Here is a 23,002-nt window from a genome sequence, read left to right on the forward strand (position 1 = left end):
TATCTAAAAAAAAAATTATATCATTGTAATATTTTAGTATTATATAAAATTTTTGAAATTTCTATAACTATATTTTATTTAGATTGTTACTTGATTTTTTAGTAAACATCCGCCGGAAATGATAGAAAAGCAATAAATTTGACTTTTACGTTTAATTTTGATATAATTTTTAATAATATCTCATTTTTTAAATCATTTTTTAATAATAATAATTTTTATTTTTAATGTTTAATTAAATATTCTTTATTTATTGAATATTTTTGCATAATTTTATTATTTGTATAATATAGAATATATATATAATATATATATATATATATATAATATAGAAGATTTAGAAATATATTTTTATGTACCATCAAATTGAAATTCTGAAATTTTTCATTTAATCTATAAATATATCATAACTTGATTAAAAAAAATATTTTTTTTATTAAATATAAAGTATTTTATAATCAAAATATGTGATTTTTGCGTAATAATTTTTATATTATTAATTTTCCCGGGTAAATTTTAAATTGCTTATAGTTCTACTATCTGCCGACTGGATTAAAAAAGCGCTACTATCTCTTGTAGATGAAACTACATAAAAATGGGACGTATGCACGCACCAGGGTAAAATTAATTTAATTTTAATATAATTTGTTATTATATATAATTTTAAAAGTTATTTTTTTTATATTTTTCATTTTTTTTAAATTTCTATAATGTAATTTAATAAATTTTTTTATGTAAATTGTTATTAAAATTATGTTACTTCTTAACCATGTGTTTCTTATTTTAAAATTATAATATTCATAGTTTTTTGAAATTTTTGGAAATATTTTGATATATTTTAATTTAATATTTAATAATATTAACTTATTATAATACTAAAATAAAAAAAGCCAATTTTTTTTACAGATTTTTTACAGTTTATTTTTTTTTTTTTACAATACACAATCTTAATTTTTTTCAGTTTCTAAACATATTAATTAATAATACTTTTGTTGATTATTATTGTTGGTTAATTTTTACTTATATATAATTTATCTAATAATTCCTATTAATTTAACAAAAAATTGTAAATATAAAATAAATAAATGATAAAAGAAATATAAATTTAAAGGAACTTTTAATAATGAAAATTTATTATTATTTTAGAAAGGGTATATCCCAATCAGCATTACCGTATAGACGTAGTGTTCCTACATGGTTAAAACTTACACCGGAAGATTGTAAAGAGTTAATTTACAAGCTTGCCAAGAAAGGACACACTCCATCTCAAATTGGTAACTTTTTATTTCATTAATTTTATGATCAATTTATAAAAAATTATTATTGTATATTAATATACACATAAATATTTATTATAAAACAATTTATACTTTCATTTTATTTATGTTTTGTTTATATAATTTAAAATTTTATTCTTTCACAAGCAAATTGATTTAAACTAAGATTCAATGTTTTTCATGTTGTTTCTTATTAATAATTTGCAATATTAAAGTCATGGTGATTTTTGAGGTAGTTTGATGATTTTATCATATTATCATAGGTATTCACCAACACTTAAAAATTATTAATATATTATATTTTATTTAAATAAAATAAATTTATTCATTTATTATAAGATATTATATGCAAAATATTTTAGGTGTTATTCTTCGAGATTCTCATGGAGTGGCTCAAGTACGTTTTCGTACTGGAAATAAGATTCTCAGAATTGTCAAAAGTATGGGTCTTGCTCCAGATTTGCCAGAAGATCTTTATTATCTTATAAAAAAGGCAGTTGCTATTAGAAAACATTTAGAAAGAAATCGTAAAGACAAGGATAGCAAGTTTAGATTGATACTTGTGGAATCTAGAATTCATCGACTTGCCCGATATTACAAATCAAAGGGAACTCTTCCTGCAAATTGGAAATATGAGAGTTCTACTGCTAGTGCTCTTGTTGCTTAATTATTTTCATGTATGTATTTCTTAACAAAATAAAAATTTAAATATAAATTATTTGCATTTTAATAAATATTATTTATATTAATAAATTCTGTTCCCATTTATTTATACAATTTAAATATACAAAATATTTGTATATTAAATATTTTTGGAAAGTTGATTTTAAAATTATAAATAATTTAAATTTATATTAGATAAAGCAAAATAGTGAAGTAAGGAAAATAAATGTATTTCATCTATATCTTATCTAATGCAAACTAAAACTGTTTATATAAGTATATAAACTTTAACTAATTTTTTGGATTTATTTTAAAAATCTATAATTTAAAAATGTTCCATGAATTATATTAATAATAATATTATTATTATATTAATATTTTGTATTTGTTTAATTTTGAATTTCAATATTTGACTATACTACATAATAATTACAATATTCTAACATAATCTGTCTAATATTAAAATTTATTAATATTCCAGATTTATATTTTATGCATATTGCATATTATATAATATTGTAATATAATATAATATTTATATAAAAATAAAAAAAATTTAAATAAATTTTCTCTTTTAAAATTGAATCTTTTTTAGAACTATTATTATTTAATGTATTTAAATAAATCTAAAATACTATCTATAGAAAGATCATAATAATAATATTTTTTGTAAATAAAACTAATTATTCGTTATTATGAATTGTAAAAATAATTATAGATATAGCAAACAAAATATCAATATGTTAACATGACATTAATTTTTGTTTTATAATTTAATTGAGATACTCTTAAACTATTTTTTTTTAAATTTATTTTAAAAATAATTGTAAATAAATATATTTGAATATAAATTAACAAATTCGGTTTATAATCATAAATATTATAAATAAAAATATACTTTCAAATAATATAATATACTCCCAAAGAATATTTAAGGATATATATAATTTACCAAACTCATTACTCTTGCTGTCCCAATTCAGGCCCATATAGTGTGAAGAAATTAATTGCGCATGCGTAGTCTTTGTCCTCGACTTCTCTCGAAGAAGGCGCATGCGTTCACCAAGATGGCGGTAAGTTCTTACTCTCCAGTGGACAAAGCTCTTTCAAAGCTGCGCCATATTAAAAAATACTGAAGTAATTTCTTAGATTTTTTAATTGATTTTAAGATTAAAATTCATATCGAAAAATTTTTTATTTGTTATTTTTATTTTATTGAAGTGAAATAAAGAGATTGCACATGTGAATTGACGATTTCAGGAAATAAATTATGGGTAATGGAGAAGACGCGAGTGCCTTTGACGTTTGCGAACCATATTGAAAGGCATTTGGAAAAGTTTTGTTGTCAAAGAAAGGTATGCCGATTAATAAAATGGAAATATATATTTTTAGATGGGTTTAATAGATATGTTCAATTTTTTAATAACTAATATTTAAATATAATCATTATGAATTATGATTTAAATGATTTAAATGATATAAATAATCTCTGAAGTTTTTTCATAACTGACGAAATTAAAGTTACACGTGATTTTTTTTTATTATGTTTTTAAGATTATATTATATCGTTTTAAAGATTAAGATTAATGATTTGATAGTTTAACGATTTAAATGTAAAACGTATTAGAAATTTTTTAAATATTTTCAAAATATATAAATATACATGACATATGGAATTTATTAGTCGATATATATGAAAATATTGTATATTTTTTTTTAAATTTACTAAAAAAATAATTTAATATAATCCTTTAAAATTAATAATACTCCTTCCAATATTCCTATATTAATATTATCTTTCTTATTATAATATATTAAATTGTAGTGATTTATAATATATACAAATAAATATATAATAAAAATAATTATAGTGTAAAAAATAATTACATTATTATTAATTTCTAAATTTCAAGATAAAAAAAATATTATGAATATAATGTAATAAAATTTTCCATTATTTGAAGATTTTCAACAAAAGTGAAAGTATTACTATTGGAGAAATATTAAATTAAAAATTATAGAATATTTTAATAATTTATTATTATTAAAATAATTTTTTTGAATATATTATATATTTATAATTTAAATATTCAATTTTATATGTATTTGATTACATATTCATTCATTTATTTTATTGTTTTGATTTATATAAAAAAAATTATATAATTTTAATAGTTTGTTGTTCATTCATTATTATTAATTTTTTATTTAATTTATTAATTAAAATTATTTGTTAATATAATATAATATAATATAATATAATATAATATAATATAATATAATGTATATAATAATACATAATAATAAAATGTTTTTTTTCATTCATATTTTTAAAAATTTTAAAATACTTTTTTAGTTTTTATAAATTTTTGTTTGTAAACTTAAAGGTTAATCTTTAATCACATAGATCTAAAAATATAAAAAAATCAATAAAAATTCTACTGATTTATTTTTATTAATATATTTAATATTCATTGTTTAATTATATCCTTATTTTATACAGCCATTTAAAAATTGTATGCCTTTTATGGATTTATGATGATAATTAAATAAAAAGATATTAAATAATAATTACATATATATACATAAACATATCTGTGAATGTTTATTAAAAATGTAATTATTATTAAGAAATTCAGATATAATTATAAAGATTTCTCTGATTATTTATCCGATTAAATGATTACTTTATTATATAATCAATTACTTAATTACCCATAAATTCAAACATAGAAATGTAAGTATATAAAATTAATATATATATATATGTTAAAGAATTAAATACTGAATACTTTTAAGAAAGTACTTTACTAATTAATCAATCTGAAATTATATCTTAAATTTAAATAACTTATATAACTATTACTAACATTTATTTTAATTTATTTATACAAATATATATTTTATGTATATTACCATTAGTTCTATAATAAAAAAATTAATATATATATATATAATAAATTTATATGTTATCATAATTATGCATTATATATATTATAAATTTAAATTTTTATATTAAAAATTTAAAAAAGAATTAAAATATTGGTTTTTAAAATGAATATTTTAAAAAAATGGAGAAATAAATGCATAATTGTAATGCAAACTTATATTATAATATATTATAATATAATATATATAATAATATTATATTATATTATAATAAGTATAATGCAAAATTTATATAAATTTTAATTATATAATCATTCATAAAGAATTACATACATATATATAATTCATATGTACATATATGTATATATATACGTATATATGCACGTAATTTGTGAAACATGATAAGTCATGTATGATGAAAAATAATATGTATTTTATATTCATATATGATATATATATATATATATGAATTGAATATAAAATATATATGTATATATTTATATGTTACAGATATTCTTTAACAAGTACAGAAAAACTATAAATAAACTATATATAAGTCCATTTTAAAAACATGAACTTCTCATCAATATTAGAGATGTATACGGTTATATAGCTATTATATAGACATTCAAATGTTAAAATGAAATATGAATTTTATCAAATATATTCGATATAATTTATATTCTATGTTCCATTATAAGTTAAACAAAAAAATTTAATATTTACTACTAATATTTTTAAAAAAGAGTTTTGAATAAATTTTAAAAAAATAATTAAAAAAAATAATTATAAATTATAGATATGAAATTTTTAAATACATTTTCTTTAAATATATTATATTATATTATTATATTATATTTCTTTTTTTACATTCAATATTAGTTATATATTTAAGACATATTCAATCATATATTTAAATTCATTCAATTATTATAAATATTTTAATTTTATATCTGTATAAAAAAATAAAAAGAAATAAAACGGAAATGAATCAAAAAAATAAAATAAGTTTATATAAGAATACCATAAATATTTATGTAAAAAAATCGTATTATAAAAACAATTCCATTTTTTTTAACTTTTTTTAAATATTGTATATAATATATTATTGTATAATACATTTTTAAATCCGAAATTTTAATACTATAGATAAAATATTTTTTTGAAATTGATCTCAAGATCATAATTTTCAATTTTAAAATTGAATAATTTAAAAAATTTGAAATTAATTTATTAATCTTTGAATTGATCTTTTTCTATCTTTCTGTCTTTCTATTAAATTTATTCTCTTATATTTCATAATTTTTCCATGTATTACGTTTTAAATCTGATTTATAGAAATAAGAGATTTGAAAATAATACATATTTATATTATATTACATGATTTAATATATTTTTTTAATAATATTAATCGATTTTTTAATAAATAAAATCGATTAATTTTAATCATATATCGATAAAATTTATTGATAAAAATTACTTTATTGTTTCTCTTGACTTAATCAAACTTTAAAAATATATATATATATTAATATATTCGTGAGATACTTTCGTACTAAGTTAAGTATTAAGAATTGTAAGAATTCTTAAACTTAAAATAAATGTTGATACAAAATAAATATAAAAGTATAATAATATAAAAAAGTTAATGCAAAAAATTTGATTGAATTTATTTATTAAATTATAAGCAATTTAAGTTTGCATTAAATAAAGCGACAAAGGAAAAGCGAGATGGCGATAAATGATGGAAAATGTTAATTTAATTTCGTCTTTTTATTAAATTCATGTCACAATTTTACTATAATTATTAATATCGTTTATATACATAAACGATATTATGTTAATATATATAATAATATATTTGAAGTAAAACATATAGCATAACAAAATCTTGATCATTTTGACAAAAAACAAGAAATTATATTGTAAAAAATAAAATCAATTCCAAAATATTATTATAAATATTATAATCCAAAATTTTTCGATTTTTAATAAAAATTTGATTCGAGAAAAACAAATTTGTAAATATAATACATTTTTTTATTATTAATGAAATATGAAATGAAATAAAAAAATTAAAAAAAATAATAATAATAAAAAATTGTAACAAATGATAAATTTTGTAAATCAAAAATTGTAAATATGATAAATTTTTTAATGATTTGAAAAAAGAAAAATTCTCATATATACTGAAGTTAAATACTATGAGAAAAAGATTTTGATTCGGCATAGAATTTCCCTGAAACTCGTGGCTTTCACTTCTCTCTGAAGAATGTGAAGGTTGAGTGCCACCAGACCCGTATCAATTACCCCCTTCACCAGCTGCAATATTAGTTTAGAAAATTTTTCAGCACTAAAAAGCCATTTATAGCTCATCTGTCTTTTTCATTGTTATAAGAAAGTGAAAGATATCATCAGTTAAAATTGATCACGATTAAAATTATTTTCTTAAATATTAACGAATTAGAATCATTATCATACAAAAAAATAAATAATTTTTCACAAAATAAAATTATTATATAAATTGTTGGTTTTTTAACGTTTGAATTATTTTTGTTATGATGTAATTTGATTTTTTTTTATTTTAAAAATGTTTATTTTTATCATTAAAAATATAGAAGTAAAATAGAAGTTTAAAGAGAGAATTTAAATATATTAAATATATCTATTAAGTACAATAATAACTTATAATTTAAGAGATATAAAAATAATTTAATCAATTAATAATGAATGAATATTATACAAATTTTAGAGCGTTTTTGAATTTTAATTAATAATTTTTAATTATATTTATATTGTATTTATATAAAAAATATATATTATATATATATATTAAAAAAAATATTTAAATAATATCATTTGTGTTTTGTTTTGTTAATTAATTAGTATTATGAGTTTAAAATTCAATTAATGATATTGCGATAATGAAAATATCGATTTTTATCGATATTTATATTTATTGTTAAAAAATAATTGAATTATTTCTCAATAGTTTTCAATATTTCTCAATGATCGAAATGATCGATATTCAAATAAAAAAAATATAAAATATAAATCAAATATAAATTTTTGTCATGATTTCATCAATTATTATAATGTATAATAAATGATATAACATACATTATTAAATCTTATTTGAATTAAATGAAAAGATTTGTTTAATTTGTATTATATATTAAATTATGATTAAAATATAAAATATTAAATGAATAAAAATAGCAAAAATAATATAAAATTATATGAAATGAATATTTTTTGAATAGATAGAGAGAATCTTTCGGTGAAAAATGGTATCAAGGAGGAAGATTCTATCTCGATCGAGGGACAATCTTGTTGAATCACAATATGAAGATCAAGATGAAGAAGATGTATGGTATAATCTTGATAAACTTTACAAGGTAAATATATAACAATAATTTCTGCGTTGAAATATTGAATGGATTAATAAAAATTATTTGATAACATGATACATGTTATATTAATGATATTGGAACAAAAATACATCATTTTAATATTACATAAATTTTATCATTTATAGAAATAAAAAATAAATTTTTTGATTTCATGCAAAAGAAAATTGTTATAATTATATAATAGTTTTTTTTTTTAATAAATAACTTTTGAAAAATTTATTTTTTTTGATTCTAAATATATTCAAGGTGACAATTTTATACTTTATAATGTAGAGAAAAAAATTTATAAGAATGATAGAATATATGTGTATTTTATATAATGTATTTTATATAATGTATTTTATATAATGATATTATGAATATATAATGAAATTATCTATAATGATATGTATATATAATTTTTTCTTAGGATCATATTCAAGAAGTATTGGATAAATGGAATCAAATTGATGATGAAATTTGGGCCAAAGTAATCGTTTTCGAAAGAAATCGAAGAGTTGCAAAAGCATACGCCAGGGCACCAGTTCTCACCATCAATGGATCCAATGATGGATTCGATGGTTTCAGGTATGATATAATGAATATTATTCATTATATTTTTAAACATGTTTTTCTAAAAAGATTTTAATGATAAAAATTAAAAGAAACAAAAATCTTAATTATTATCTTATTAAAATTTAATAAAATTATGAAGTTCACATTCTTAATATAAATAATATAATAATATTTCATAAAAAAAAAATATTAAATTTTATATATATTATTTGTAAAATATAGAATAGGCTTATGCGGTTTCGAAAATCCTATGAGAGATCCAAAAACAGAAGAGGCGAAAAAACTCATAAATCAAGGAGTAAAGATCAAAATGGACGAACAAGGGAATATATTAATAAAAAGATTGTGTAAAAATAATGTTTATATAAAACCAACCAGTCAGGAAGACAATGCAATTGGAGTAGAAATTGCACGGAATTCTCAAGGGGCGTTAGAGCACGAAAAACCTGGGAAAGTGAATATTTTATTATTTACATATATTACTTCAATTTTGTAAAAGTTTTTTTTTATTTCATTTTATTTGCGCAAATATTATTCATTATAATAGTAAATATGACAAATTATTTTCATTATTTTATTATAACCTTTTTTTAAATTAATTATTAGGTATTTGATATGAGTAAATTTCAAATAAATCTTTCTCGGGAAACTCGAAGAGCATATCCAGATAGAAGAAGACTAGAAATGCAATGTCTAAGTGCAATTGTTTTCGTTAGAACTGAATCAGATCTTCTTCAATGTCCTGTTTGGGTTCTCATTGTAAATGTTGTCGGTTTAGACATGTTAAAATCTAAGTTACCACCAGGTATAGTAATAAAATAGTATTACTATGTTATTAATATTACAATTAGGGCTTTTATTATTATTCAAATCAATGGGTATCTGGATGTCTATTGAGAAGATTATTAAGAATATATTCTTGAATTTGATACGGGTTATAACAAAATTTGGATACCTATTAACATAAAGATATATTTTTGAATTTAGTACAAGTTATAACCAATACTTTGACTATCCGGATACCCAGATAATAAAGAGTAAATATATATTTTAAAATATATTTTAAATTTGTTATTATTACATATAATATTTATAAATTAGTTTTAGCATTACAAAGGCCGGTGGATATTAAAAATCGACCTAGAATACCAATTCCTGATGAAGATCCATATAGTATAGCAGGAGTTTCATCTTCAATTGGAGTTTCTGAATCATTTCAACAAGATCGAGACACTCGAGATCAGATCTATATTCAATCAACGAATAGTAGACAAAAAAGAACTGAGAAACCTCCAAAATTGCCACCAAGAGAAAATCTTTATGGTCATGATATACCTAAAGTAATAATTTAATTTTGAAGTTATTTATAAAATGATTATATATTATAAATAATTTTTTAAAGTTATTTATAAAACGATATTATTTATCATATTTTAATTAATTTCAGCCTGATTATGATGACATAGAAGATGACTATGCCAGAAAATCTATAATAACAAATGAAGACAAGAGAAATAAACACGATGACAAAAAGAAATATGGTAAATAATTTTTTGAGATAATTTTTTTAATTTATTCATATTTAAATATAAAAGTTGAAAAAAAACTTGAAAGATTAATCTAATATATAATATACAATAATATTAATCTAATATATTAATTAATTTAATATAATAACTTCCTTAACAGACGATCCGTATTATTGCGGATTGAGAGCTCGCGTTCCTAATTTTGTAAAGATGGCAAAAAGTAATAAAATTTCATCTAAAGGATACTCTAGACCTACGCAAGTACCTGTGTATACTGGTACAGGATATGCTAATAGCCAATCTTCTAAAATTTATGGCCATTTAGGGAATAGACCACCAATTATGTATCATGCACGAAGTTTCGAAAGTGGACTTGGTATTACAACATAATTTACAAAAATTTAATTAAAGACTATTTTATTATCTAATTTCTGTTTTTAAAAAATGAATAATAAATTTCTTGTTTTGTTGCAGATTCAGATAGTAGAAATGAGTCTCCATATAATCATATATATGGAAGATTTCCTATACCAACTAGAGGTGTAATTCCTCCTACGCCTAGAGCAATGTATATTGGAGAATGGGATTAAAAATAAACTTAACAAAAAGAATGTTAATATACAAAAAAAATAATTATAAGTTGAAAAGAAAATAATATCATCAAATGAACATACAATAAAATATAGTAAAAATATATAGTTGGAAAAAAATTTATGTATTAAGAAAAATATATATTGATTAAAAATAGGATAAAATAAAAATTATACACAAGGAAATAATAATTAGAAACAGAAGAATTAAAATGAGAATAGAGAAATAATTTAAAAAAGGAAGAATTAATCTTCCATTTGTATCTATGAACTGTATATTATTAATGTACTACTTGAAATACTCAAATTTTTATTGCAATAAAATTATAGAATAATGCGAATTTTTATTTATAAACCTTTAGAGAAATATAAAATTTTCTAATAAAAATTTTTTAAATTAAAAAAAAAATATATATATATATATATAAATATTTATGTTTATATATTTATAAATATTCCTATACAAACTATTTATAAAAATGTGAAATATTTTTGGAGAGTGAATTTCAGATATCAAAACGAAAGTGAAACCAGAATAAATATAAAAGAATTTCATATATATATATATATGTCACGTGTGTGCGTGTGCGTGTGTGTGTGTGTGTGTGTGTTCATTACAATTTAATTAAGTATTTTAAGTTGAGTATGAAGCAAGACGAGAACAAAATGCGATATAGATTTAAAATTAATTGTAAGTTTTAATATATATATATATATATATATATATATATATATATATATCTTTTTATTTTTGATGTTTATAATCCATCCTTTGTTTATAATCCCACATTTTTATAATCATCCTGTATACATATACAAAATTAATACAAAATTTATGTAAAATGTAGTACAATTTATAAAATATGATAGAAAATATTTATAATATAGAGTCGAACATAGAATAGAAATGTTTTTCTAAAGATAAAAGATTATTCAATTTTGAAAATAATTTAATTTTTTTAATGAATACAATATTAAAAATTTATTCAACTTAATTGAATTCTTGTTATCTATTATTAAAATGTAGATTTATTTAGAAATCTATAAATATAAATTTTGTTATTTTACCAATGTTATGATTATTATACTTCTATTTTTTATTTGTAAAAATATGTCAAAATATAATTATTTTTAAATAAATTCAAAATGCTTATTATAAAATTAATGTTGATATTCAAAATATAATTTGTAATAAAATAAATTTTTATTGAATTCATGAATTAAACTATGTTATTGATTTTTTTGATTTTATCATTTCATGAATATTGAATGAATTGTTTGAAAATATATAAAAAGATTAAATATATTTTCACTAAACTTTTTGTAATTTTTATATAAGTTATATAAATAATATATATAATAAAGTCTGCACTCTTCTTGCTTACATTATCATAGTGTTCGCATTATTAATTTCAAAAAACGTAAAATGTTCATTTAAACATGTTGAGAATATATACAAATTGTATAAGTTGGAAATCTTTTATAACAATTATAATTAATTTTTTGTAACAAATATTTTTAAAATATCTTTATATATAAAACCTATAATTTTATTTTATTCATATGACAATTTATTGATTACATCATTAATTTTTTCTTCAGAAATTTTTGATTTTAACAAATTAATTGTATGGTCAATAACAGCTTTTTCATTTGTTTTTAAAATTTTTATAATTTCATTTGTTGATGAAATCTTTGATACTTCAATCCAATATCCTTCAAGATATTTCAATAATTCTGCCATTGTTTCTTTGGAATCTTCTTCTTCTTCTTTCATTGCTGAAAAAATTCATATCATTATACATTTTTTTTTATAGAAAATAAATTTATTTATTCAATAATATAATTTACCTGTATGAATGCTAACTACAATATTTAAGATCGTTGCATCTATATCAATAGTAGAATCTGCTCTTAAAAATCCTTTCCATCGAAAATCAAGAATCACTTCTGCACATCTATGAACACAAGAAGCTTTGATTTCATCTAAAGGATAAAGATTCCATGGATCAGTAAAACTTATTAAAATTCTTCGTAGAATCTCTACTATTCTAATTAAATTATCTTCTTGTAAAATTTCTTGATGAATTTGATGACCTTTCCGAAGAATTGAAAATAGCTCTAACCAATCTTCAAGATATTTCAAAGTTGAAACTGAATAAGAAGTTTCATCCTGAGGAAAAACTTCTTCAAAGGATTCTAACATTCCTGTAAATTTTAATTTTCTTGTTTTTAAAAATTAATAAATTATAATAAATTTTCTGCTTTATAAAAATAAATTAATTCTTTGTGATTTTATGTTCAGTATGATTATATATAAATCTTATTTTATTTTAGTTCAATGTCTATTTTGTTTTGTTGGACATGATTTATATTTAGATTGTATGTTCAGAATGCATATCATTTGGATTTTATTTGTATTTGTATATGTAACATCATTATTTTCATATTTTATTGTGTTATTTCATATTTATTAATATTTATTTATATTAAATAATTACAGACTGCAAAGAATTAAAGAATTTTTTGCAAAAAATATAGAAAAATTTAGCACCTGACAAAAAACTAGAAGACTCAAATAATTCATCCAATAATGTTCTTCCAGATGGAAAATCAATTTCTGCTGAAGAACGTAGAAAATTTGTAGTTGCAATCAAAAGTTCTTCTGTAAAAATTAGTTACAGACAGAAATAAACCAAAAAATTTATTTGCTTTTAATTTTATAATTATAATATTATTATTATTAAATTAAAAATAAATTATTAACAAAATATTTTTATATATTATTTATTTAAATAAAATATTGAATTTTGGAAAATTAATTATTAATATTAGAATATTAATACAATAAATAAAATGCTATAATAAAAAGTACATGATTTATTATAATACTTACCATTTGTAGAACTTTTTAAAATAAAAGGAACTACCTCTCTCAGAAAAGTTGATTTTCTTAAATTAATTCTCCATTTTGACTTTAAATTCATTTGAATATTCCAAAGTGCAGAACGTAAAAGTCGAAGTATTTGCATTAATATAGCAGTATCTTCAGATGAAAGAAGATGAAGAATTATATCAAGAAGTTCTTCTTTTTCTCCTAATAAGTCAAGTACTGATGATTCACAAGTCATATTCCCAATTATTCCCAAAATTATTTCCTATAAATTATAAGAAATATTAAATTATATTATTAAATATAATAGATAAATAATTATTATCTATAATAATAATTATATATATAATATAATATATAATATATATAATATAATTATATATATAATTATTATAATATTAATTATATATATGTAATAATAAATAATTTTAAAAATTTAATTTAGAAAACTAAACTATTTTGATAAAAAAATTTTTATTTAAATTTATTATATTTTAAAATAATAAAATCTGTGTATATATAAAATATATATATAAAAATATATATATATATATATTTTCTATGATTTTTAATATATAAAAACTTATAATTTTAATATCTAAATTCTATAAGCTTCTTTTTTATATTAAAATGATTAAAATATAGTATTAATAGTAGATTGTTTTTTTTATTATAAATTTTTTTAATAATTTAATATTTAATTTTTTTTTAATTAAAAAATTATTAATAGTTATAAAAATTCCATAAAAAAGTTAAAATTCCTTAAAAATAAACTCTTTTAAAAATCATAGAAAAATTCAACAAACATATTTAATAAAATAGAAAAAATATTTTCTATGTTTTTATTGAATAAATGTAATATAGATAATGAAAATGAAATATATATGTATGAAAATGAAATTAGATAAAAGATAAAATAATCTTGAAATAAATCGTACTGTAAATCTTGGTTCTTCAGAAGACTTTAAAGCAAATTCTGCAATTTTAAAAAAGTGATTTTCCATAAGAAAATGGACAATATCTTTTTCTGTAGTCATATCCCATAATATGCATAAATCGTTTTCTATCTTTTCATTCCAGCCATCTTCAGAAATCTGTAGAATATTTAATTTATTTATATTGTAATTAAATTAAAAATATAATTTATAATCATATATATTATATATAATTATATTTTAAATATAATTTTTAAATATAGTTTAAAAATATAATTATATAATAAATTTTAATATTTAACAAAAATTATATATATCAAATAACTTAAACATAATTATTGTTTTTATTATTATTTTTTTTATATATTATATAATATTATATATTATTTTTATATATTATAATTTTGAAAAATATTTTACTTTTTTAAATAAATATTAATATAAATATATATAATTTTTAACAAAAGTTATATTATTATTTATATTATTATAAATATATTATCTAATTACTGAAATAAATAAATATAAAATATACATATGAATATTTATTTATTTATATTTTATAAAATAAATAAATTTATAGAACTTATCAATTAATATATAATTATAATTTGATTTATATATAATTATATTCATACAGATAATTTTTAATAAAAAACAAATTTAAATATTTTATTAAAACAAAAATAAATTAATTTAAGATATTAACTTATATAAGATAAATAAATATATCTTAATTTAAGACTAATTCTTACCTTTGATATTGAAAATAAAATGTTAATTATCCATTTGCCACTATAAAGAGTATCTCCTATAATATCTCCTTTCAATTTTTTAATTTCATTCTTTTCAATATCTTGACTTTCCAATATAATATTTGGTTTCACTTCGGCATTTTCAGATTTCAAAACATTATTCATTTTTTTTCTATTCACAAAATCACTGTTTTATTTAGATTTTTAAACAAAATTTTTTTAGCATTTGATTCTCTAGATTATTATTTTAATTAATAATAATTTAATAAATTTATTTCAAATTATTTACAAATTTCTGATTTGAACTTGTCCTAACTGATTGATATAAAGAAAGATAACCTAACTTTCTTGATATTTGTTGTTACTTTAATCATATATTTTTTATTTTATTATTTTTATAATATTAATTTTTAATATTTAATATTATTTATTTATATAATATTTCATTGTATCATATTATATAATGTAGATTTTAAATTGCAACTTCAAATTTATATTCTATCTATATTCATTATATCGATAATTAATTGTAATTGAAGATCTCGATATAAAGTTTGATATGCATACGAAAATATTCGTAACTAACATAAGCTTAACTTCAATTTTTTTTAATATTATATTATAATTATAATTATAGACGAAATAAAAAATATATTTTGATAGAATATTTATATTTTATAAATATGATGAAATTTATTAACTAATTTGATATAATAAAATAATATTAAAAATTATAATAATATAAAAAATAACAATTATTTTTCGCATTATAAAAATACTTGGATACTTTTACAATTTATAATAAAATAATTAAGATAATAATTTTTAATAAAAATTAAGTATTAATTAATGCATCAATTGATACATTTTTTAATTCTCTAAATTCAATATGATTAGTTTAAAAAATATTTTGATGTATAAATATTGTTAAGAAAACTTCCCTGCTATTAATAATAATTGTAATTTATTAATTTTTTATAAAAAATATTCAATGTAATACCTATTTATATCTTGAATTAATAGAGTAGTGATCATTTTAAATATATATATCGGACGATATTTTACATTTCTTTATGTTTTTTCATATCGAGCAATATAGTTGGATTTTCTATATAAATTTTATTTTTCAAGTAATCCCATAAAAAAAGTCGAGAATGTTAAATCACACACACACACACACACACACACACACACACACACACACACACACACACCATCATCGTGCTTGAAAATTAAAAAGTCGGCCATATCCTCTCTAATGATATGAATAAAGTTGATTCAATATATATAAAAAGTTATTGATACAAAATTAGTAAGATAATGAAGTTTTCTATATAATATTTACGTTAAAATATTTTCTAAACTAATCATTTTTCATACATGAGTACTTTTATTATAGAATTAAAAACTGTATTGATTGGTGTATAAAAAATATAGGTTCTATTTAATAAATGATCTTTATATGTCCTTAATGTATTCATCTAATAACGAATACGTGCACTTCTTGAAATTATTTAATATCAATCAAAATATTTCTCGCTGAGAATAATAATAATAATATAATTCAAAATGGTTATATTTAATGAAACATCCTATATAAATATACAAAAAATAAAAAATCTATTGATTTACTTGATTTGAACATTATAAAATAAAATACATTTTTAATTTATAAATATTAAACAAATTTAAATTATCAAATTAAATTAATGAATCTTATGCAACTGTATGAACATTCTAATAAAGTATAGTTGGATCATTAAATAAATAAAAAATAATATATATATAAGTAATAATAATATATAAGTATAATAATAATATATGTATAAATATATATATAAAAAAAAATATATATAAATAATAATATATATAAATATATATAAAGTAAAAAAATAATACATTACACAATGAATCTTGTGCAACTGCATGAATGTTCTAATAAACAGTTGGATCATTAAATAAGTAAAAAATAATACATTACAGAATTAATAATAAAATATAATATACTAAAGAATATATAACTTCATCGAAATAGAAATGAAATATAGAATATATTATTAACAAAAAATAATTTTTAATTTTTTAGACTATTTAAAATAATATATTTTAGAATCAAGAAAATATCAAAATTAATACTTAACTTTTATAAAAATTTGCTATTTTATTAAAAACTTTTAAAATGAATATTTTTGTGATATGAAAAATAATTATGATTTCATTTAATTTTTAATATTATTTTATTATATCAAATTGCTTATATATAAAGTAATTTAAATTTATTTGTTTTTTACAATTAATAAAGATATAAATCGTTAATCGTATCTGAATATTAATATGCGAATATATGTATATTTTTATATTTTTATTATTAAAAAAGAATTACCATTACTAAAAAGAATCAAATTATATTCATTTATATTTTTATATAAAAAATGTTAAAAATCTTAAAAATTTTGAAATATAATATTTATATAATAATATAATATTTATTTTTATAATTTTTAATTTTATAAATATAAAAATAGACAACTAAAGCAACAAAAATATATATATATTTATATATATTATAATACTCCGTTTTTATTTTCTTCTATTTTTTTTATTTTTTTATGTATCAAAGTAGCTAATGTTGAAAGTGCCTGAAAATAATAAGACTACAATAAAATTTATTAAAATAATAGAAAAAAGAAATTTACAAACCATTTAAATTATAAAAATTATAAAGAGACAATCATAATAAAATAATAAAATTAGATTTAAAATTAAAATAATAGTTAATACAAAATTAATATAAATCAAAAAATTGAAATTAAAGAAAATAAGAACCTTATCAATTTCTTCTGGCGTTGCATAACTATAGCAAATTCTAAGATGTTGTTCAAGTTTCGAATAATCATAATTAAATGCATGACCGGGAATAAGAAAGACTCCTTGGGAAATACATTTATTTGTCAATTCCATTACATCTTTTATTTTATTTACTTTTATCCAGATAAACATCCCACCTTTTGGAACATTCCATTCTACTAATCCTACAAAATTAAACATATATTTTGATTTAAAAAAAAATTTTTTTTTAATTTTTTGCCAATAAAATACCTGTAAGATGTTTCTCAATCAAAGATAGTGTAATATCTCGTCTCTCACGATAAAAATTCTGTATTTCATTGAAGTGTTGTTGTAATTTTTGCAAATTCCATGAATTTAATAATTTCAACAATAAAATCTATAAAAAAATAATAATTCATGATAATAAATAATAATAAATAATAATTCATGACAATAAAATGTGATATATTTGTTTACTAAAATTATTTTCATTTTTGAAATATTTTAAATTTACGTGAAATTGTTAAATTACTTGTGATAAGGAAGAAGCATGGATAGTTGTTGTTTCCATATGTGTAATTAATTTTTTAATAAATTCTTTATGCGCTGTAACAACACCTAATCGAAGTCCAGCACTAAGAATTTTACTAAAAGAATCCAAACGTATTACTCGTCCTTTGGTATCTAATTCTAAAAATGTTATAGGTTTTTTATCAACGAAATGAAGAAAACAATAAGGATCATCTTCTAAGATTAAAAAATTATATGTTTCAGCTAATTTATAAATTTCGTTTTTTCTGTATTCTGTTAAAATTGTTCCTGTTGGATTGGCTCCTGTTGGATTTAGATAAAGAATCTATGAAAAAAAAAAATAAATAAATAAAGAGATTTCTTTTCGTTATGATAATATAAAATTTAATTATAAAATGAATAAAAAATAAGTAAATATAGAAATGATTTTTTTTATTTTTTAAGAACTTACTTTTGGTAATGGTTTATTATTATGTTGTTTATTTTTGCAAATTTTCATTATGTTTTCTGGAATTACACCATCTTCATCTTGTACAACTTCAATTAATTCTGGCATTAATGGTCTAAGCTAAAAATATTAAATAATATTATAAAATTAAATTATATGTATAAATTATATATATAATTATAATATTATAGAATAAATTATATTAAATAAAATTAAAAATAAATTAATAAATTAAAAGTTTTACTGCATTCAAAATTCCATCATAAGTTGGTGTTTGTATCATTACAGAATCGCCAATTTCTAAAATCATTTCGAAAACTTTGCTACATCCTTCCATCGATCCAGATGTGAAAAGTATATCCCAATCATTATACATTGGTTTATGCCAATGTTTTTGAAATTCTCTCATTTTTTTCAATAATGGTAAGTATCTTATTAGTAAGAAGTAAATTATAAAAAAAATTAATAATTATCAAAAAAAAAAAAAAAAGAAAAACGAAAAAATAAAAATGTAATAAATTTGCATTATTTTTATTTTTTATTTAAAAAATTACCCTTGAGAGGGACCATATTGAAGTGACCAAGACAATTCTTCTCCAACTAATTTTACTTTTGTTCCATCTTTATATGTTACAGAGATCTCTTTGAAAGGAAACATCTTTGCATTTGGCATTCCGTTAGCTAGACTTATTGCATTCTTACTTTCCAAAAATTTTATTGCTATATATATTATACTTATATATATTATAAAAATTATGATTAAATAAATATAAATGTATATAATATATATAAACTTATTATTAATATATATATATATATATATATATATATATACATATATATATTTATTATTATATTAATATATATAGAAAATTCATAAATCATATTAACTTTATTTTATAAATTTATATTTTTTAGAACGATTTTAGAGATTAAAACAAATACAATATATTTACTATACAAAAATATCAGATTTATTTATTGAGTTATAAGCAATTTAAATTTACATTAAATTGCTTAAAGAAGCGAAACGAGATAGTAATGAATAGAAATGGAATTGTTTCATTTTATCTATGTCTTGCTTCATTTAACACAAATTTAATTACTTATAACTTATAACTTAATAATTAGATTCTAACAGATATTTTTATATATATCAAATTTTATGTATTTTTAAATGTATTTTCTCTAACAATTTTTATAATTAATCCATCAAAGATATTTTACAAATATATTAATATTTTACATATATTTACATATATTTATATATAAATTTTTATTACATATAATTATTTTTAAAAATTAAAAATAAATATAATATTATGAATTATTCAAAAAAATAAATATTTTAATTGATATAACTACGATAATATAAAAGCTTTTTTAAGAAATTCAAAATATGAAACATGTTCTTCTTACCCCACTCACGAAGAATACTTGACTTTCGCCTATTTGTAATGTTCGTAAAAAATCTTTCAAAATTCATTTTCTATTTTATTTTTTATTTATTTATTTAAAAAAAGTTATTTAAAAATTAATTAAATTAGCTTTTAATTTTTGTTAAGTGATAATTAATCTTTTAATTTAGATTTTATTAATTTTATTAATTATAGAATTTATAAATTAATAGATTATAATAAATTAATAATTTATGAACTTTTTAATTCATATTCTAATTGAAACTTCACAAATCTATATTATATTATTAATGTTAAATGAGTGTCTCGAAAACAATTATTTTGCTCAACTACGATGTAAATAAAAATTATCGTTATCAGTATTAATACTGTAGGTTATCACTTTATAATAATTATAATATACACACGTTATAATTTTGAATATCATAAAATAATGTAATAAACGTGTATTGAATTTCTAATAGATATAAATATATATTATTTATGAATCGAAAAAATTTTTAGAAATAGTCTTAAAATTATAATTATAAATTATAAAATTATACATTAATTGATTAAATATATAATATATATATATAATTAAAAAAATTATAAGATAATTAAATTAATATTTAAAAATTATATAGAATATTATAATTATATAGATATAAATTATATAGAATTTTTTTCTTTTTTTAAAATAAATTAAACTATATTATTATTTTTCAAATAATTTATTAATTATTTAAATTAATTATATTGATTATAATCAATGAAAATTTATATAACATGATAATAAAAAAAATAAAAAGTATTAAATAAAAATAACAGAGAATATTATTTCAATCTTTTATATTCAACATATTTTATTTCATATTTGAACAAATAAAGACACAATAAAGAAAATGAATATTCTATTATTTATTCATTACAAAAATTATTGATTAGGTATCGGAATTATTGCTATAAACAGTATAAATCAAATATATTCTCATTATAAAATGATATATCTATAGAAAGTGAAAAAATACTTTATTATTATCGTTACTTGTTCATATTTCAACAATTAAAAATTATCCAAAAAATAAAATATTCAATAAAAATACATATATCCACATCGAATATAAAACTATTAATTCTAAAGTATGAATTTTAACATAAATAGATAATGACATTTTCTTATAATTTGTTTTTTTTTCCATATTTTTTCATGTTCATTTATATATAATTATATAATTTATATATATTTATTTATTTATTCAATGAAATGTTTTATCAAATTATAATTAAAATATAAATTATAATAAATATTTTAATATTTAATATAATAATATATATTAAATATTATATATATTTTTATATTTATAATATATTATATATATTAAACAATATTATATAATATAATATATAATAATAATATATAATAATATATATTTAAACTGTTTGATCATTAATAACAAGAAATAAAAATTTATATGAAAGGAAGGCATAATGAAAAAAAATGATAAGAAATGGTGAAAGTTTTATTATTCGTATATCAGGAAAGATTTTTATTCAAAACATTGCGAATGATTAATAGAACATTTTTTTTATAATCACTCATAATCATAATTATAATAATTTCTTTTCTCTGCATTATTATTTTCTTATTTATTGTTATTATATCATTTGCATTTTTTTTTCTTTTCTAATTTAGTTTGTTTATCCCTTTATTTTTTATTATTTTTTTTGCAATCATTAAATTGTCTATCATTATTAATTATTTTTTAATTTTTTAATAGACATTAATTTTCGTTTCTTTTTATTGATTTAAATAATTTCTTTTCTTATTATAATTATGGTGACAAAGATTATGATTGTCATCACTATAACTACTTATTGAACAAAATTTTTAATTATGTTATATTATCTTTTTTGATTCATTCTGATTATTTTTTGCATGATGAATTATTTAAATAAAAATAAAAGAAAATTCACCAAAAAAATATCAAAAGTTCTATATTGCAATATAATTATCAAATTATGTGATTTGCTTTATATTATATTATTTCCTTTTTAAGATCATTTAAAATAGATGGCTAAAAATAATATTAATAAATAATATAATGAAAAATAATAAAATAATAAAAAGAAAAAAATCAATAGAAATATATAAATCAACATAATAATAAAATTGAAATTTAAAAATAATAATAAAATGATAATAATAAGAATAAATTTAAAAAAAAAAGTAAGTATAATTATTTGGAATCAAATTGTTAAAAATTATAAACGTATTTCAATTAAAAAAATACATCATTA

The 23,002-nt window shown here is 17.3% G+C and overlaps 4 protein-coding genes across 7 annotated transcripts; 2 read left to right on the forward strand and 2 right to left on the reverse strand.

The window, feature by feature from the left end:
* Positions 1 to 505: 505 nt before the first annotated feature.
* Positions 506 to 1,989, forward strand: LOC108001344 (small ribosomal subunit protein uS15). The gene is made up of 3 exons (XM_017062294.3): positions 506 to 615; positions 1,144 to 1,271; positions 1,637 to 1,989. Exons 1-3 carry the CDS (start codon positions 593 to 595, stop codon positions 1,939 to 1,941), a joined length of 456 nt encoding a protein of 151 aa, XP_016917783.1. The 5' UTR covers positions 506 to 592; the 3' UTR covers positions 1,942 to 1,989.
* Positions 1,990 to 2,986: 997 nt separating this feature from the next.
* LOC108001342 (uncharacterized) lies at positions 2,987 to 11,248 on the forward strand. Its single transcript, XM_017062289.3, has 10 exons — positions 2,987 to 3,074; positions 3,198 to 3,292; positions 8,090 to 8,224; positions 8,649 to 8,806; positions 9,017 to 9,248; positions 9,401 to 9,599; positions 9,896 to 10,134; positions 10,242 to 10,335; positions 10,484 to 10,699; positions 10,798 to 11,248. Exons 3-10 carry the CDS (start codon positions 8,114 to 8,116, stop codon positions 10,911 to 10,913), a joined length of 1,365 nt encoding a protein of 454 aa, XP_016917778.1. The 5' UTR covers positions 2,987 to 3,074; positions 3,198 to 3,292; positions 8,090 to 8,113; the 3' UTR covers positions 10,914 to 11,248.
* A 1,193-nt stretch (positions 11,249 to 12,441) lies between these two features.
* LOC114577976 (protein saal1) lies at positions 12,442 to 16,927 on the reverse strand. Of its 3 annotated transcripts, XM_062075641.1 has the most exons (6): positions 15,497 to 16,927; positions 14,745 to 14,900; positions 13,810 to 14,071; positions 13,468 to 13,578; positions 12,765 to 13,121; positions 12,442 to 12,692 (listed from the first exon to the last, which is right to left on the reverse strand). In XM_062075641.1, exons 1-6 carry the CDS (start codon positions 15,659 to 15,661, stop codon positions 12,469 to 12,471), a joined length of 1,275 nt encoding a protein of 424 aa, XP_061931625.1. In that variant the 5' UTR covers positions 15,662 to 16,927; the 3' UTR covers positions 12,442 to 12,468. The 3 variants fall into 3 exon arrangements, with proteins under 3 accessions (XP_061931625.1, XP_061931626.1, XP_061931627.1); XM_062075642.1 differs by lacking the exon at positions 13,468 to 13,578 and having other exon boundaries at positions 15,497 to 16,705; XM_062075643.1 differs by lacking the exon at positions 14,745 to 14,900 and having other exon boundaries at positions 15,497 to 16,679.
* A 787-nt stretch (positions 16,928 to 17,714) lies between these two features.
* LOC133666160 (kynurenine/alpha-aminoadipate aminotransferase, mitochondrial-like) lies at positions 17,715 to 22,025 on the reverse strand. 2 transcript variants are annotated; one of them, XM_062075645.1, is made up of 8 exons: positions 20,724 to 22,025; positions 19,859 to 20,001; positions 19,549 to 19,735; positions 19,308 to 19,424; positions 18,858 to 19,181; positions 18,596 to 18,722; positions 18,323 to 18,528; positions 17,715 to 18,135 (listed from the first exon to the last, which is right to left on the reverse strand). In XM_062075645.1, exons 2-8 carry the CDS (start codon positions 19,975 to 19,977, stop codon positions 18,061 to 18,063), a joined length of 1,155 nt encoding a protein of 384 aa, XP_061931629.1. In that variant the 5' UTR covers positions 19,978 to 20,001; positions 20,724 to 22,025; the 3' UTR covers positions 17,715 to 18,060. The 2 variants fall into 2 exon arrangements, with proteins under 2 accessions (XP_061931629.1, XP_061931628.1); XM_062075644.1 differs by having other exon boundaries at positions 19,859 to 20,024.
* Positions 22,026 to 23,002: the final 977 nt, after the last annotated feature.

Source organism: Apis cerana, linkage group LG5 (assembly GCF_029169275.1).
Source record: "Apis cerana isolate GH-2021 linkage group LG5, AcerK_1.0, whole genome shotgun sequence".
Taxonomy (NCBI): Eukaryota; Metazoa; Arthropoda; class Insecta; order Hymenoptera; family Apidae; genus Apis; species Apis cerana.